This window comes from Hyperolius riggenbachi, chromosome 11, assembly GCF_040937935.1.
Source record: "Hyperolius riggenbachi isolate aHypRig1 chromosome 11, aHypRig1.pri, whole genome shotgun sequence".
Taxonomy (NCBI): domain Eukaryota; kingdom Metazoa; phylum Chordata; class Amphibia; order Anura; family Hyperoliidae; genus Hyperolius; species Hyperolius riggenbachi.
This window is the reverse complement of record NC_090656.1, coordinates 204604562-204624457: the sequence shown is the minus strand read 5'-3', so window position 1 is coordinate 204624457 and position 19896 is coordinate 204604562. Positions and strand designations below refer to the sequence as shown.

General features: G+C 42.5%; 1 protein-coding gene across 17 annotated transcripts in view; it reads left to right on the top strand.

Moving 5' to 3' along the window:
- SOX6 (SRY-box transcription factor 6) overlaps positions 1 to 19896 on the top strand; it is a 605164-nt gene that overhangs the window by 282032 nt on the left and 303236 nt on the right. For all 17 annotated transcript variants that reach the window (XM_068260626.1, XM_068260625.1, XM_068260627.1 and 14 more), the window contains one exon: positions 5787 to 5988. In XM_068260626.1, the coding sequence (XP_068116727.1) occupies positions 5787 to 5988 (202 nt within the window). The remainder of the gene's footprint in view (positions 1 to 5786; positions 5989 to 19896) is intronic.

Here is a 19896-nt window from a genome sequence, read left to right as displayed (position 1 = left end):
TTTTGTAGTGCAGACGGGGTTACCCCACTTGCTGTACGCAACAAATAACTTTTTGAAGCATGCAGGGAAAGTTTCATTGTTGTCAATTCTGTCCCTGTGTAGCCATGGTGATCCAAGGGAGAGGAGATGAGTCTGTTTCAACAATGGGAACACAGGGGAACTCAAGAGTGGTTCCAACTCTATTCCAAACCATCCAGATTACAGTATAATTTTTCTTTCTAAGTCTCACTCTGCACTGAACTAATGTTTGCTGTTTTTTGTTTAATCACTCTGCAAACGTCTAACGCAGGATGGCGGCTGCAGAGTGGCTTCCTTTTTCCTCAGTCACTCATCGGTGTGTCATCTCGCGATGCACGAGCTTTGACGGGAGCTCGCAGGAGCACAAATGCCCGTAAACAAACAGAGCGGGGCTCCGCGATCAGCCTGCCAGCCACGATCACAGCTGGCAGGCTGTTAGGAAAAACAAATGGTATTTTGATTTGTACAGCGAGCATTGCGATCTAGCTCAGCGCTGTACAGGGGATAGCTCCGTCACTTAGCAGTTCTCAGGCGTGGCAGGCAATCTAATCCATCTCATAGGCTGATGCCAATGAGAGGTGATTGATGTGTTGGGATCTCAGTGGGAGGAATGGAAGGGGGAAAAGAAAAAAGGTTATTTTTATTTAAAAAAACAAAACCTTTTAAATTAATTAAAAAAAAATTGTAGCAGCAATCAGATCCCACCAACAGAAAGCTCTGTTGGTGGGAAGAAAAGGAGGTAAAATTAATTTGGTTGCTAAGTTGCATAGCCGAGCAATGAACTGTTAAAGCTGCTGTGTGCTGAATTGTAAAACATCCCCTGGTCACTAGGGGGGTGTAAACCTGTGGTCCCCAAGAGGAGTTGAGTTAGTCAGACACGCATCGATTTTTACTGGCCAATTCGATCACCCTGATCACCATTTAGAATTTTTCAAATTATAATTCCATTTAGATTGTGGGAATGATCTAAAGCTGGCCACACATCCAACAACAAGATTGGGTACTGGCTCTAGTGGGGAGTGGTTTCGAAAGAATCTCCATTGGTTTTGAATATCATTCTCTCACAATTTCCTTGGCGGGATTTTTTTTTTTTTGCGATAGTAATCTGATTTTTGCTATCGGGCAGAATTTCTTCGGGGAGTCACTGACCGAATCCCGGTGAGGATGTTTCATTTTCGTATCTGCTGAAAACGATGGAGGACAACGTAGGGGGAAGAAGAACGTGTTTCACTTTGATTTATCAGATGTAATTTGTTCGTAGGATTAGATTATTAGCTTATTTCTTCTTCCGCGAATTCCTGACGTGCCACTCCGGGCCTCGTCCCCTTCATAATTCCCGGGACGGCCGGCCCGCTTTACACAGGCGTCGCTGGCACAAAAGTAAACAGCGCGCTGCTCCTTGCGATCCGCCGCCATTCTTCAAACATTTATATATTTGGGATAAAAGCATTAATAAGGGAGAAGGGCCGCGCTTCGTACCGCGGCTACACAAAAGCTCATTATCATTTTTAATGTAATGGCGGATGTCTTGGAGAGAGACGACTATTAGCAGCAGAAGACGCTTTTAATTTGATCTTTTTTTCCCTCTGCCTTCTTAATTGATAGTGTATGCAAGTGATCAAAGTTGGCTGATTTGCATAGCGCTTTACATCAAACACTCCAAACCTCTCTGGGGCCCTCATGAAGCACTTGCCACTGCAAAATAGAGGGAGAAAGGGGTGGATGGAGCTCCGGGCTTGCCAGAGCCCCGAAATGCTGCTGCTGCTCCTCTCTGACGCTTGTTAACGCTGTTGGCGCCGGTTTCGTGCTGGCGGCGGCGGTACAAGAAGGGGATCGGGTTTTTTTTGTTTTTTTTTAAGTGTAGTGATGTGTTCCTGTTGGAAGCCAGTTGGACCCACCTTCTGCTAGTAGCTCAGTCTAGGACAACACCACCAACAGGCAAAATAAATAGTAAATGGCTTCTGCTGTCCAGGAAAGATTGCAGCCTTTCGGTTTAGTTTAGGTTGTGTATGGGGATCAGCCAAAACCGTAAAACAAATGGCTTATATTGTTTAATTCCCCTCATTGTGCCACCAATACAGCTCTGACTCAATGAGGCATGGACTCTACAAGACCTCTAAAGGTCTCCTGTAATGTATCTATACCTATAAAAGATCTTGTCGATAGTAGAATATCAGTCATATTACCAAGATTCTACTGGCTTCTGCTATGTATAGTAGAATATTGATAGTGTTACTGATATTCTGCTATTGTCCTGTTCTCACACTAGCCTTCCCTGCAATTGCGCCTAACACTTACCTCACTCTATCTATGCCTTGCCTAACACTAACCTCCTCTACCTACACCTAACACAAACCTCCCCCTACCTATGCCTAACACTAACCTCCCCCTTCCTATGCCTAACACTAACATCCCTCTACCTACACTAACACTTACCGCCCCCATCTATGCCTAACACTAACCTCCCCACTTCCTATGCTTATCACTAACTTCCCCCTAAATATGCTGAACACTAATCTCTCCCTACCTATGCCTAACACTAACCTCCCTGCCACATACACCTAACACTAACCTCCCCCTTTCTTATTCCTATGCTTGTGCCACTAACCTCTCCCTACCTACACCTATTTCTGGTGCTCTGGTCACTTTAGAGATCAGGAATCGCTCCATCTGAAAAATATTCTTCTTTTATGTGCTCATCCTCTGTTTTTTCATTAGAATCATGAGCTAGCTAAATGACTAATGAAATGAGATCGGTTAGCTATGAAGAGCTAGTCTTTCAATCTCAATCTCTCTCGGTCTCTTACCATCTCTCTCTCTCTCTCTCTCTCTCTCTCTCTCTCTCTGTGTCTGTCACCCTCTTTCCCTGTCTTTATCTCTCTTTCTCTTCCCCCCCCCCCCCCTCTCTCTCTTCCTACTTCTCCCTCTCCCTCCCTCTCTCTCTCTCTCCTCCCTCTCTCTTTCTACTTCACTCTGTCTCTCTCTCTCTCTCTATCTTTCTTGTTGGGTATGTACAACTATCTGCACAATGTTTGCTTTATTCTGCAAGGAGATCAATACTCTCCAGTAAATTTGTAATCAGGCAGTATCATTCCTTAGATCACAGTGAAACTTTTAATGCTCTTTGATTTTTTTTATTCAGAATTGTACACAAGTAGCCGCTGTTCATTTGGTCCGTTCTGCTTCATTGCTGTCACTCCAGTCAAAATTTTCGATCATGTCCACTTGTTTCTGTTTGATATCAGTCACGGGAATACCCAGATAGCTCATGGTGACCCACAACCACTAGGGATGTGTAAGAGACCCAAACAGCCTCCTTACAAAAAAAAAAGTGATGCTAAATATAATTTTACCTTCCTAATTTGAAGCTATTTTTCAATAATTAAGCTTTAGGTGAGCAAGCACGGTCTCCCATAATGCATCACTGCCAAATATTCAAATGATCTTTTTTATTCCCCTGGAAGCCAGGCATCATCAGACGTCGTTGAAATTAGTCCAAGGTGGAAAACTGCAGGACACGGCCAGAGGTGGTCAATGGGACACTAAGGCTAGGGGCCCACTACAGCGGTTTCAGAAGCGATTCATGCTTTCTAGGAAACCCGGCAATTCCTAAACGTGCTTCACTACTGAAAAGCTATGAGAGTGAGCACACAGCAGCGTTGTGATCGCAGCCGATTGCAAAAAAAATCAGCACTGCAGCAATTCCTCAGATTGATCCGGAGCGATTGTATTCAGGCCAATGATGACCAAATGGCGATCGCTCTGGATTTGTGTCCAAAAAAGCAGTACATCAGCAATTCCGAAATCGCTAGCGATTTTTTTTTAATTGCCTGGAATCGCCAAACTCTTCCGCAAAAGGGTCTTTAGCCTCCTGGGTCTGGTTTTGTATGCAAATTACTTGCAGCTTAAAATTGTGCCAATCATCTTAAGGTGGCCATACACCGTACATTTTTTAGTTTTTTTTTTTTTTTTTTTCAACCAGAGAAATCTGATTTTTCTGCTTGATTAAATAATCCGAAAAATCAAACCAATATACTATGCAGTTATGATTGATTTTTTTTCCCCAAGATATCAAGTAAACAATTGAATAAAATGTTCGGTTTTAAGATTTTTCTATATGATTTTTCCAACACATCTGATGACATTTTTGTCATTAAAAAATTGAAAAATCGATATTTTTTCCTTGATCGAAGAAAGTTTCTTAATTTCTTATACAATTGATCATTTTTATTAAAAAAGAAATCGATTGATTCAATTGTCATGTATGGCCACCTTTAAGGCCAAACTAATGCCACTGAGGCATACTTTCATTGTACTGTGTGCCTTCGGTAGGATCGCTCCGCAACGCTACCACGCGGTGGGATTTGATTGCCAAGCAATTTACACAGTGTAAAAGGGTCCTTACTAGGGATGATCGCAGATATGCTAATTATTCTGAATTGATGCAAATGTATGCGATTTTTGTACGCAAATATATGGAACTTGAAAATGGACCTATCAATTTAAACCTGGGTTTAAATTGATTGGTCCGTTTTCAAACTGCATGCATTTGCATAAAAATGTGCATAATTTTGGAAAAATTTGCATCTCATTGATCATCCCTAGTCCTTACCTTCTACCTATCAGACAAGGAAATGTGGTAAATTCTCTGAGATGGAGAACAGAATTTATACTACCCAAAACTACAAAACAAAATTATGTAGAACATGTGGAATAATTGTTATTGTTTCATCAAAAAAAAAAATACATAGGAAAAAAAGAGAAAGAACAAACAGACAATAATCAAAAAGAGGCAGACCTTTGAGTGTTGTAATCAAATCATCGAGTGACTTAAAGAGCACATAGAGATTGTGTACTCACAGATTCCACTTTACCAGTAAAAATGTCACCACCAGAGTCCTGGAAAGGGGGAAACCGGGTACCCATCCCCAATTTAGTAGGCAGAATACTGGTGAAACTTGAAACATTTCAATATCGTGTCCGTTATTTCAGTAATTCAGCTTAAAAGGTGAAGCTAATGTATGAAATAGGAACCCTTTGCAGGTGTTTTGGATTTATTAGCTGATTAGAGTCTGACATTTTGAGCCGAGAATATTGAACATTTTCAGAATATTCTAATGGTCTGAGATTTAGAATTTGGGGTTCTCATAAGCTGTCAGCCATAATCATTCAACATTATAACAAATAAAGGCTTGAAATATGTCGCTTTGCATGTAATGCGTCAATTTCATATATTAGTTTTACCTTGTAAATTAAATTACTGAAATAAATGGACTTTTGTACAATATTCTAATTTTTGGAGTTTCACATGTATAAGTCACAGTCCAGAAAATGACCCATAGAATGAAGTGTAGGGCAGCTTGTATTATATAAAAATACTCTCATAATCAAAAAGAATACGAGAAGGCTAGGAGGTGCCCAAAGAATACCAAGCTATATGCTTTATGGTATAATAAGGAGTGTAAGCACACTTTTACCTCCAGAGAAGACCATGAGCGTTGCTTGATCCAAGAAAAATATTATTTTAAAAAGTCACTCCTTTTTTGGGAGGTAAGTGTAATTACAAGTTGTTTTTAATACACATATATTTTATCCTTTGTGCACCTCCTACCTTATTGGTACAGCTCGCTAGAGTTGGGCCTCATAGTGTCGCATGGGCGATAGTCTGACGTCTGACGACAGTTCAAGATGATTTGTTTTTCTAGTGTTTACTACAAAGTGCTTGTCTTATTTTCCTGCGTATTCATTGGAAAACATTTGAATTGCAGGACTCGGACAGCAATAAACTGCGCTCCCTCTATTCCTTCCGAACCACGTCTACCTCACCACACAAGCCTGACGAAGGAGCCCGCGATCTGATGAACAGTGTTAATTTCGGAACGCCAGAGAGACGCAAAGGCAGCTTGGCAGACGTGGTGGACAGCCTGAAACAGAAGAAACTGGAGGAAATGACAAGGACGGAACAAGAGGGTGAGTGCCACTTTGTCATGCATGGGTGTGGGTGCCGAGAGGCAGACAAGAGCATAATTGGTCGTTGCCAGTAAAGGATTAGAGGCGGGTTGCCACGGTAACCCCTGTTGGAAACAAGCCATGGCCAATACGTGTTGCATTGGCAAAGGCAAAACTTTCCATCTTGTAGGTCAAGGAGTTTGGTGCGTTGGGGGCTCTCAACGTGATTCAAGATGTTTGTTTGTGAAATCGTGTTTTTTTTTATTTTCGTTGTTGTATGTTTGGCTGATGCCCCATCGATGGACTGAAACGCGTTGCTGATTTGCGTAGCCCGCGCCAGCTGGATCATAACAGAGACGGTTAACCCCTGACAAGCACCTCTTTATGGGCCGCAGCTCATATAACAACAGCTGGAGCTGTATGTCTCAGGCTGGCAGAGCGTAGCGCCTTGGCATGGGCTTGGCAACGCCACCGTATGAATAGCGTTTTGTGCGTATAGTAGTTTTGTGTTGCAGGAATTTAAAAAAAATCTGAAAACAATTTAGCTCGGGAGGGTGACACTGACCAGATGCTGCCGACAAGAAATCTTTAACTTTTCCACGTAAAGATGGGCTCACATTATAGCTCCACACTGGCACTGCCCTCCGCATGCTCATATTTGCCTTGCTGATGCCCTCCAGGACTTGTTAAAGTGTACCCAAGGTGACATGATGAGATAAACATTCACAGCACCAAACATACAAATAAGGAGGCTGTGTTCCTTTTCTTCTTTTTCTGCCTGAAAAAGTTAACCTTGAGCCAGACAAGTGACGGTTTCTCTTTTGTCAGGACCCTTGTTGGATTATACAGTAGTAACCCTCACTGATAAGAAATTACAGCCATAAAACTTTTTTCCTACGGAGAACAAATTCTTGCTGCAGGGGATAGATACAAAAGGTCAATAGTTCATGTATTTTAGCTCTGGGTCACTTTATAGACCGCCATTGAGCAGAGACAATAACACATTAAATCTACTTTGTAAATGTTGAAACATAAAATAAAACCATGAGATATCTAAAAAAAAAAAAAAAAAAAGATTGAGTTTTTTTTTTGAGTAGGAGGATAAATACAATTAGGAGGATAGATACAATTGTTTATCTCATTGAGCTGTTTAAACTTTACTTCAGTGTGGATGCTCTCACTTCATCGTAAAGCATTATGGGGTGTTTATAGAAGAGGGAGTACTGGGCTCCCCAGTGCCCATCACCCTTCTGTAATATAGGAGTTATTTATAAAAGTGGAAATAATAAAAGACAAACATTTATATAGCACTTTTCTCCTGGCGGACTCAAAGCGCCAAAGCTGCAGCCACTGGGACGAGCTCTCTAGGCAGTAGCAGTGTTAGGGAGACTTGCCTAAGGTCTCCTGCTGAATAGGTGCTGGCTTACTGAACAGGCAGAGCGGAGATTTGAACCCTGGTCTCCCATGTCAGAGGCAGAGCCCTTAACCATTACACTATCCAGCCACTAATAGATCTCCTAGTGCCAATTACATATTTTTATTTTCAGTTATAGCTTTATTTATAACACTGCTTGATACTGTCACAGTTGCAGTTTAGAATCCACACTCTGTCTTTTAAGCTGTAAAACAGAGCAGAATTAATGACCCTTTGACATTTCATGCAGTGAAACCTTATCTCAAGCTTTCTCTCACTGTTCATTGGCTATTTAAGCTCTTCAGAAAAAAGGACTGAGTTTGACCAAGTTGGTTGACTACCTCAGAGATGCTTTTCTGCATAGATAGCAACTCAAGTCAGGCCCTTGGACCTCTGGGAGTCCTAGGCATCTGCCTAAAATGGCATTTGAATGATCTGGCTCTGCATGCATGCAAACAGAATGTGTGGACCCAGCTAGTCAAGGAAGATGTAGATCGCAGTGCTTGCATTAAATGTCCTGAGTTCAGGTGGATTCTACTGTGACTTCTCTGGAGGTGTTGGTACCCTTCCCTTTGTGTGGTTTTTGCAGTGTACAGATGAGATGATGAGATTTTTGCAGCACAGCAGAAGAAGATTATATCACTTCTCTGTATGTGTCAGTCCTGCATCTGGCTATTTCTGATAGTTGGTGGAGGGCCATAGATCAGGAAGCTGAATCATCTAATGTGCCTAAAATTTCCACCAGACATCTCACTGCTGACCAGAGAGGGAGAGCACCCGACTTCTGAAGAATTGAGGGACGTATCTTCATCACGATTTCTCTTACGTGTTCTGTGGATAAAGTGGGAAGTGGTAATATCTGCCCTCCTCTCGTAGATGGGTTTTGGGTTTAATTCGGCTGGTTTTGTTTGCAAAGGAAGAATTGCTTTTTGTGTGTTTACATTGGTTTTTCCATCGCCGGCTGGGTAAGGCCCGGTTCACATTAGCGGTCGCCGTCCGGAATCGCCGTGCCGGAGCCGGACCGCATGCAGAACGGACGGAACGGACGCACGGCATAGCAATGAAAGCCTATGCGTCCGTTCACTTGCGTCCGGACCGGATCCGGACTCCGGCATAAGACCCAACATGCGCTATTTTTTGGTCCGGCTCCTCCGGCAGCCGTATCTGGAGCGGAGCCGGACTGCACCATCCGGCCAATACAAACCAATGAGAACCGGAGAGCGCACAACACACTGGCTAAAAATCCGGATGTTCTACCCCACTTCCTGTGCGTATTGTAGCGGCGATTTTGGATGGGGACACATGGGCAAGCATTTTGGAGTGGAGCAGCAGTGACTTTAAACGTGCTGGAGATGTTGGCAGTATGTCGGAGGTGGAGGTGAGTGCTAAACAGCGGAGGGCCTGATTCCACAGGTCCACCTTCTGCTGACCTCCCAGACCCCAACATTTTTATTCGGTTTCTACTATCTTTTGCCAAACGGATCCGGATCGCATCCTGATGAACACCTGATGCAACCTGACCGGATCCGGATCGGATCTGGATCAGAACCGTACGGTTCCGATCCGGATCCGGTCCGGATCCGGTCAGGTCATCCGGTCCGTTTGGCAGGGAACCGCAAGTGTGAACCGGCCCTAAGCCTCACTACTTATCTACAGGGTGCTGCTCCTCTGGTCTCCAGCCCGTACAGGATGCACCAGTGTCTCCTTGCATGGACCACATCTGCTGCATTGTTTATATTCCGTCAGTGTCTCTCTCTCGCACGTGCTCCGCATAGCATGCTGGGCGATGTAGTCTGTCATAGGTTAGCTTGGAAAACCTCTTAGTGTGACCACTTAGCTTGGCTATTGTCTTTGATGTGACAGGTTAGCTTGGACACTCTCAGTATTTTTTCTTCTAAACTTAACCAGTTGCCTGGCTGTCCTGCGGATCCTCTGCCTCTAATACTTTTAGCCATAGACCCTGAGCAAGCATGCAGCTCAGGGGTTTCTGACTGAAGCCTAAGGGCTGGTTTCCACTAGGAGCCTGCCCGTTTCCGATTGGCCGCAGCCATGCCATGCTCCGCTATAGCGATTCTGGTGCATGCTGCAGAAATCTGCAACATGCCATCCTTATTCCCACAGCAGTGCAATCTGGACTGCAATCGCCACTCCACCAGATCGTAGGCATTTCCCTGCCCCTCTGACCTATGGCAAAACTCTGCAGATTCGGCACTAGTGGAATCAGGCCCTAACTGGATAAGCTGCATGCTTGTTTCAGGTGTATGATCCAGACACTCACGTTGGTCAATGAGATGCAAATAATTTTGAATTGGTGCAGAATTATGCAAATTTTATATGCAAATTTATGCCGCTTGAAAATGGACCCATCGAATTTTACCTCAGCAGGATTTGATTGGTTCATTTTCAAGGTGCATACATTTGCATACAAAATGTATATAATGCTGCATCAACTCCAAATGATTTGCATCTCAATGACATCACTACCAGCCACTACTGCAGCCATAGAGGTCAGCAACAAATATCATAGAGGTCAGCCCCCATATCCCTCTCTCAGTTCAGTTGTGCTTTAAAGAGGAACTGTAGTGAAAAAAAAACATAAATGAAATTGCTTTTTTTTTACATTCTGAAATGTATCACAAAGGTGGCGACATCTTTAGTCCTTTCAGGTGCAGCACTGGGAGGGCGGAGCTACATACCAACACGCAGCAATATAACGTAACGTAACAATACTACACCATTGGGCTCCTGGTTTCTCTTTTTCTCTTATGGCTCGTATCCATCTTTATCCACGATTCTTCTGATGACCGACAATTTTTTAAGCGACGAGCAATCGTCTCCGCGATCTCACGACGTGGGTACTAGTGTACGATTAGGCGGACAACGCCGTGTATCAGATCTTTAAAGCGGACCCAAACCAAACATTTTTTTAATTCAAAATATTTAGTTGCACCACTCTGACACATACAAAGATAAACACTCCATCAAGCCTATGAGCATTACAGTGCATGCTTTTCACCCTTCTCTTTTCATTACTAGGGTTATACAGGTGGAAGCCATTAGCAATTCCTTCTTTGCCGGGCACCTTCTACTCCACCAGTCTGCCGGATTCTGTCCCGGCAATATGAAAGGAGGGGAGGGGTTCCTCCAATAAATGTAAAATATTTTATATTTGTCTTCATGCAGCTGACAAAAAGGCTGCTATTTATTATTATAATTTAGAAAATAGATTTTATTTCTGAAATCTTGTATTTTTAATTTGGGTCCACTTTAAGATCCCCAGTGACTCCGTGCAAAGTGCCATGATCATTTGAACTCACTTTCGTGCCCGTTGTGTGCCCCCCCCCCCCCCCCGGCAGGAAAATACATCTTCCTGCGTCGTTAAGGTGAGAATTCAGCTTTAGATGATCAAGGGGTTCCTGGGGTAACCACAAGAATTATTATCATAATCTATCCTTTGGCATCTGGAAGCTTTCAGTGCATTCTGGGACTTGTAGTTCATCAGGAGCTTCTCTGTGCCCCCTCTCTGCTCCTCTCGGGCCAGGTGGAGTGGCGATGCGGAGAGGCAGATTCACCCCGAATATTGAGAGCTCCCTTAGGCTCGGCATGTAAAGCTGCTAATGAGAACTCGATTTGAGGATCTGCAATTGAGAAGGTCAGCGTCAACAGGTTTGTGCCAGGGGGGAATCTGCCCAGCTGCTTCAATCTGGAAGTTGTGGCGGTTTAAATGGTCAAGTGCCGCTCGTCTTCCGGGAGCGTCTGTTTGCGAGGGCTGCTGAGAGCGCCGCAGCATAATGTACAGCTGTTTTAATCTTTCTTTAATAATAAAGCTGCAGCCGGCCTAATTTCCCGCTCATCGCAGCGCCGGCGTATCGTACGCGCCGCATCCTTTTGATAAGTACCCAGGGCACTCCGACGCTCAATAAATAATGTATAGATGGCAGAGATAACAGATTGACATCATTACTGAAAATTAAAATGTCATTTCCATCTCCAAGGCCAGTCTGAGTTGTGCCGGACGCTGTACACCTTGCTATTTATCAGCATTACAAACAGGGCTTTGGAGTCGATGTGAAAATCATCCGACTCCAGTTTATGAAACCACCAACTCCATGTACCCAAAATGGCTCCAACTCCTTGACTTTGACTCCTTAGTCTAAGGCCACATACACACATCAGACCATAGTCTTTTGAAAATGAAAGATCACAGACCAAGTTTACCCCCTTCCATGTAGTATGAGAGCCATACTCTACACAGGCTTTTCTATGGAGCTGAACTCCCCATCAGATAAAATCTTTGCAAGATGCTGGACACACATATGCTGTACAGACACAAAAGATCAGGATCTGCAAAAGATCTGTTCTTGCAAAAGATCCGTTCCTGCAAATTGCAATGATAGTCTATGAGATCTGCAGATCATCATACACACATGATTTAACTGACATTCATCTGCAGATCAGATCCACCAGGATGGATTTTCAGATCTGCGGATGATTGCTTGATCTGCAGATGAATGTCAGTTAAATCATGTGTGTATGATGATCTGCAGATCTCATAGACTATCATTGCAATTTGCAGGAATGGAGTTTTGGCAGGAACAGATCTTTTGCAGATACTGATCTTTTGTGTCTGTACAGCATATGTGTGTGCAGCATCTTGCAAAGATTTTTTTCTGATGTGGAGTTCAGCTCCATAGAAAAGACTGTGTAGGTATGGCTCTCATACTACATGAAGGGTGGTAAGATTGGTCTGTGATCTTTCAGTTTCCAAAGACTATAGTCTGATGTGTGTATGAGCCTTAAGGCCACATACACACATCAGACCATAGTCTTTTGAAAATGAAAGATCACAGACCAATCTTACCACCCTTCATGTAGTATGAGAGCCAAACTCTACACAGTCTTTTCTATGGAGCTGAACTCCACATCAGAAAAAAATCATTGCAAGATGCTGCACACACAGATGCTGTACAGACACAAAAGATCAGTATCTGCAAAAGATCTGTTCCTGCCAAAAATCCATTCCTGCAAATTGCAATGATAGTCTATGAGATCTGCAGATCATCATACACACATGATTTAACTGACATTCATCTGCAGATCAGATCCACCAGGATGGATTTTCAGATCTGCAGATGATTGCTTGATCTGCAGATGAATGTCAGTTAAATCATGTGTGTATGATGATCTGCAGATCTCATAGACTATCATTGCAATTTGCAGGAATGGATTTTTGGCAGGAACAGATCTTTTGCAGATACTGATCTTTTGTGTCTGTACAGCATCTGTGTGTGCAGCATCTTGCAAAGATTTCTTTCTGATGTGGAGTTCAGCTCCATAGAATAGACTGTGTAGAGTATGGCTTTCATACTAGATGAAGGGTGGTAAGATTGGTCTGTGATCTTTCATTTTCCAAAGACTATAGTCTGATGTGTGTATGAGCCTTTATTCTTACCAGGGCAGTGGAGTTAGTACAAAAATCATCTGACTCCAACTTATCAGTTTATTGAAACCACCAACTCTGACTCCAACTCCGACTCCAGGTGCCGACTCCACAGTTCATGACGTCACATCTTGGTGTGTGTCAGAAACACACCACTGTTTATTGGTGGGCGTCACATCATGGTCAGCATGAGAAACGCACCCCTGTTTATTGGTGGGCATCACATCTTGTTGAGCGTCAGAAACACACCACTGTTTATTTGTGGTCGTCACATCATGGCGAGCGTGAGAAACACACAACTGTAAACTTGTGACACCCACCAATCAACAGTGGTAGGTTTGTGATGCTAACTATGACATGACGCCTACCAATAAACAGTGGTGTGCTTATGACGCTCAACAAAATGTGACGCCCACCAATAAACAGTGATGTGTTCCTGACGCCCACCAATTAAGAGTGGTGTGTTGCTGACGCCCACCAATAAAGAGTGATGTGTTTCTGACACTCACCATGCTGCTCACTGAACTTAATGTCTCCGAAATAGTTAAAATAAAATCTATAGACAGCCCTTGACATGCAATTGGTGGGCATCAAATCTTGTTGAGCGTCAGAAATGCACTTCTGTTTATTGGTGGGCGTCACATCATGGTTAGCGTCAAAAATACATCACTGTTTATTAGTGGGCGTCAAATCATGGTGAGCGTCAGAAACACACCACTGTTCATTGGTGGGCGTCACTTCATGGTGAGTGTCAGAAACACACTACTGTTTATTGGTGGGTGTCAGAAACACACCAGTGTTATTGGTGGGCGTCACATTTTGTTGAGCGTCATAAGCACACCACTGTTTATTGGTGGGCGTCACAGCATAGTGAGCATCACAAACCTACCACTGTTGATTGGTGCAGACCCTTAGGTAACTATTTATGGTTTTTTTTTTAATTGTAATTTTTCTCTAATTAAAAATGTTATTTAAATATTTTGTGTGGGAGGTATACAGTTAATTTTAAATGAAAAATGTCTATTTATATTAATAAAAATGTATGTAGATGTATTTTTACTATTTGGCCACAAGATGGCCACAGTCAAATTTTTTTTTTTTTTGGCTTTCTGTAAGCGTAATTACAGGAAGTGGAGAGGGCAGGTGGCTCAGAACAATTGCGGCTTCTCCATAGAAGCCAACGATCATTCTAAGGGACTTAGATCAATGAATGGGAACTGCTTTCCCATTCATTGATCTCCGGGCTAGCGGGCGGCCCGTGCATCGCGGCGGTTGCGGCCCTGTGAACCCCGGCGGCTCCGTTTTCTCATGGACATAGCTCCCATGTCCAGCATGCATATTTGGACATAGGAGCTACGTCCTGAAGGCTAAAGTGGTTAATAAAGTTCTTTTATTTCACACGGGAAACTGTCCTAAGATGCTGCTCACTGAACTCGCTGCGGAAATTAATTTCTCTGAATAAGTTAAAATGAAATATAAAGACAGCCCTTGAAAAGCACATTCTTTTCCCACTACTCGCTATCAATAAGAGCTTTCACTACTATTATTAATGATAAAAGTTTGTTCCAGGACTCTATTAGAGCTTTTATTTATTTTCCCTGACTGTCATATTTTGTGTTGAAGCAGTGAGTTTACACATCCATATATGAGTTCTATAACGTAGAGCTCTCAACCTAAGAATACCAGAGCTATAAGTATCTTGGTGAACCTCCACACTATAGAGGAGCACATTACAAATGCAAAGTTACTCCCCTGAAGAAAGACGACTGTGACTATATAAAAATACAATACGCCCAGGGGTGCTGTTCATTTGGAACCAATGGATTATTAAAAGACCACTGTCACAAAAAATTCTAAAATGTATACATGTTGCTATCACTTACAGTAGGTAGTAAAAATCTGACAGATCTGTCATGGTTTGGACTGGGGGATTTTTAGTTATTTATCTACAAAAGCACTCCCTGAACTGCAGTTACACAGTCCACCCGTCAAAATAGCGCAAATGAGTGAGAAAGCTGGCTGACATTTTGGTATAGACCCTTGTAAACAATGAAGCTAATAGTGAACATCTCCCAAGAGAAGACGGATTAGTCCAAAATCTGTCAGCTTTTTACTACCTACTGTAAGTGATAGCAACATAGGAAAAAAAACTTTATTTATAGTGCATTTTACTCTGAAAGAAATGTTCTATGTATACATTTTTTGCGACAGTGGTCCTTCAATAATCCATTGGTTCCAAATAAACAGCACCCCTCAGAGTATTGTATTTTTATATAGTTACAGTTATCTTTATTCATGGGAGTAACTTTGTATTTATAGTGTGGTGGTTCACCCAAACATATATAGCTCTATATTGTTCTGTATTCTTAGATCGTTACCTCTATGTTCTAGAACTGTGTCTATATATCGTGGTGGCATCTGTATATTTGTAGTTGTGTAAGGATGCATATTTTTAATTGTGCCTCTGTGTGCTCTAGAGCCTGTATCCATTCATTATATTTACGTATTTGCAGCGTATTTGTGGACGTTTAGCTATACATTATAGATATCAATGTATACATTGTGGAGGTTGGATCTTCACTCGTAGCAGTGTATGATGTATCTTTATAGATGTGTATCTGTGGATTAGACAGATGTAGGTATCCACTGTGGAAAAGTATGTAACTATTTGAAGCCATTTATCAGAGGGTATTTGTAGGAGCCTATTGATGTGTAAGTGTAGCCGTGTATTAATATATATGTGTAGTGGTGTATTGATATGTATGTGTAGCAGTTTGTTGATATATGTATTTGCTCAGTTGACGTTTATTATTTTTTGTAGCAACATAATATGTATTTGTCCTGACACATCAATATACATATTTGTAAGGCATATCGATAACTATTTGTAGCTGTATATGTATATATATTTCTAGGAGCATAGCAATTAGTAGTATTGTATAAATATGTATTTATAGTGGCATATTGATATGTATGTGTAGCAGTACACTGATATGCATTTGTAGAAGGCCTATCAATGTATATTTCTAGTGGCTTATCAGCACGGGGGCGTAGTGGTTAGCGATCTCGCCTTGCAGCGCTGAGTCCCCAGTTTGAATCCTTGCCGGGTCAACATCTGCAAGGAGTTTGTATGTTCTCCCCGTTTCTGCGTGGGCTTCCTCTGGGCACTCCGGTTTCCTCCCACATCCCAAAAACATATAGAAGATTTAACTGGCTTCCCCCTAAATTGGCCCTAGACTACGATACATACTTTACACGATACATACATAACAGGAGGAAATGGCAGTGCTTTCCAAATGCAGTCTGCACCCAAATTGACCAGCTACATACAGAGACATATGAGTACGGTAGGGATAGATTGTGAGCCCCTCTGAGGGACAGTTAGTGACAAGACAATATACTCTGTAGAGCGATGCGTAATATGTTGGTGCAATATAAATGATAAAACTAATAAGTATTTGTAGCAGTGCATAGAATATATATATATATATTTGTAGAATATGAACAACATGTATTAATATGTATACCTCACCATGTATCAATATGTGTTTAGTAGCTGCTTATCAATGTATATATGCAACAGTGCATTGATATGTATTTGTAGAAACTTATCAATATGTATTCATAGTGGTGCATTGATATGTATTCCTAGCCATGTATCAATATGTGTTTAGTAGCAGCCTGTCCATGTATATTTGTAGCAGTGCATTGATATGTATTCCTAGCCATGTATCAATGTGTGTTTAGTAGCAGCCTAGCCATGTATATTTGTAGCAGTGCATTGCTATGTATTCCTAGCCATGTATCAATGTGTGTTTAGTAGCACCCTAGCCATGTATATGTGTAGCAGTGCATTGCTATGTATTCCTAGCCATGTATCAATATGTGTTTAGTAGCAGCCTGTCCATGTATATTTGTAGCAGTGCATTGATATGTATTCCTAGCCATGTATCAATATGTGTTTAGTAGCACCCTAGCCATGTATATTTGTAGCAGTGCATTGATATGTATTCCTAGCCATGTATCAATGTGTGTTTAGTAGCAGCCTAGCCATGTATATTTGTAGCAGTGCATTGATATGTATTCCTAGCCATGCATCAATATGTGTTTAGTAGCAGCCTAGCCATGTATATTTGTAGCAGTGCATTGATATGTATACCTAGCCATGTATCAATGTGTGTTTAGTAGCACCCCAGCCATGTATATTTGTAGCAGTACATTGATATGTATTCCTAGCCATGTATCAATGTGTGTTTAGTAGCAGCCTAGCCATGTATATTTGTAGCAGTGCATTGCTATGTATTCCTAGCCATGTATTAATATGTGTTTAGTGCAGCCTAGCCATGTATATTTGTAGCAGTGCATTGCTATGTATTCCTAGCCATGTATCAATGTGTGTTTAGTAGCAGCCTAGCCATGTATATTTGTAGCAGTGCATTGATATGTATTCCTAGCCATGTATCAATGTGTTTAGTAGCAGCCTGTCCATGTATATTTGTAGCAGTGCATTGCTATGTATTCCTAGCCATGTATCAATGTGTGTTTAGTAGCAGCCTAGCCATGTATATTTGTAGCAGTGCATTGATATGTATTCCTAGCCATGTATCAATGTGTTTAGTAGCAGCCTATCCATGTATATTTGTAGCAGTGCATTGATATGTATTCCTAGCCATGTATCAATGTGTGTTTAGTAGCAGCCTAGCCATGTATATTTGTAGCAGTGCATTGATATGTATTCCTAGCCATGTATCAATGTGTGTTTAGTAGCAGCCTGTCCATGTATATTTGTAGCAGTGCATTGATATATATTTGTAGATATGTATCGCTGTGTTATATAGAGGCATATTTGTAAGCCTCTTGGCCCCCGGGTGACGCTGATAATCTCGCCCATTGTGTTCTGTCATCGCAATCATCTCGCCGCTTGCATTCTTTGCGTTGCTTTGAAGCGCTGCTCGCTGTAAAGAGGATGGCCACTGGCGGGTAAGAGGTCTCTTTGATGAAATTGATCGATAGCGTTTCCTTCTGTCTGACATTTCTGAGACGTTAAGCTTCTCCTCTCTCGGTCAGAGCTGACGGGACGCGGCAAAGGTTGAACCACAAAGTGCGATTTACCAATCCGCAGCTTGGTGGGGGGGGGGGAAGTGTCCCTGGACCCATGAAGGGTAAATGTCGGCAAGGTGGGCAGAAGAGGGGCGATATTAGACGGCACGGGGATCGGGCAATGCTTCTCGTGAAGCTATTTCTGAAGAGTGAGCCGCGTTCGGCCCAGCGGAGCGCTTTTCTGACAGTCGCATCCGTCACTTCATAAAGGTCTTTCTGTGCCAAGCGGCTGCCAGTTTCGCACTCGTCTCATCTCTAATTGGGTGGGTGCTGTAGTGGTTCTCTTCAGAGGAGATGCCAGGCTAAGATCATGGAACAGTTGGCATGAGAGGCTCGAACAGCGTGCCACCTGGCACAGTTCTTGTCGTGTATCATAAACCCCTTAAGTGCCAGTGGCCGGGACTGCCTCTGCCAGCAGCCTGGGCATCGCTACAACACGGGTCCGGCCGGCAGTCTGTGCCCTGCCGCTGGGGCACTACAGATCTCAGCATGCCCTGCTGACCAGCATCTGCCAAACTCTACTAAGCTAAACAGAGCCTTGCGCAGCATGCTGTGCTACCAACCTTTATTTACCCATAATTCACAGCTGCAAAGTGCCTCTTCTCTGTGTGTATACAGTGTGATTAGACATAGCCTGATAGAGTGCCAATCTTCAGGAATTACTCTAAAGCCTGGTACACATCATGCAATTTCCTGTCAGATAGATGAGTCCAATAAATAATTTCCGACAGGTCCAATCTGATTTCCGATCGATTTGCATAGAAGTGATCAGAAAATCGATCAAAACGATCCGATCGGAGCTGTCGGAAATAATGTATCGATCTATCTATTATCTATCGACCCATCTATCTAATGGGAAATTGCAGGGTGTGTACCAGGCATATAGGGTCAAAACAGTCTGTTCAACTTCTTCTGATCTATTGTCCCTTATACTGCACTACACAGATGTGGTAAGATTGTACAATTAAGATTGTATGGTATATGTCCACCTTAAATTGCTCATGTTGGAGCCACTTTAGGGCTTTTTCCCAACAGGAATCACAATTGCGTTGTGATATGATCACTATTTCACATATATCCAAGTAACACACATTTCTTATGCGATTTATATGCAAATTGACGGGGGTTACAGCGTGATTTGTGAAGGCTCGGGGGGGGGGGGGGGGGGTACAAGAGAGAAAAAAAATAGAATTGTCAAAAAAAAATAAATCACTATACGATTATCCTGCACAACAGGACCGACATTTACAATTGGGCAAAATCGCGTTGCAAACGCATCCCCCTCATGGAAAAGTCACCGTGCGATTTTGATCAGTTAAAGTGGACCTGAACTCTTAGAGAAATACCCCCTGTATGTATTTAGAGAGTTTAGCATGTCTAATTCCCCCTCATCTGTGAATAATCACCACTGTAATCTGATCTCTCAGCTGTGTCAGCTCAGGAATCTCGGCAGTCCTCGGCAGAGCAGTTAATTTGTAAACACAGGATGTTAACCCTATATCTTCTTCCATGAAAGCAGAAAGTACACACACTGCAGATTGAATACAGGATTTGTATCAGCTCTAACAAATAAATGTTTTTATTTAAAGGTTGCCTATGCTGTTGCTTATCTTTTAGAGCAGAGAGGAAGTTCTGAGTTCAGGTCCGCTTTAAAGCATAACCTAGCATTTTGCGATCCGCAAGCGACTGTAATCAGATCGCATATGTATCCCCATTAATGAGTAAATCTACCCTGCTAAGATCTGCTGAATACCAGAGCAGCTCCTTACTTCCTTGTCAAATAATACAATCTGTGACAAAACTCTTGTGTGCATAAATTCAGTAGTGAGAGGGTTAACTGAGTACATTGCGCCGGTGCTTTATGGAATATAGAGGATGCTTATGCAAGAGAATTGTCCAGTTGTTTGAGGGTCGGAGGGGGGTGGGGGTGAGTGGGGAGGGGTGAGCATGGCGGGTTTTCCTGGGCATGGACTAC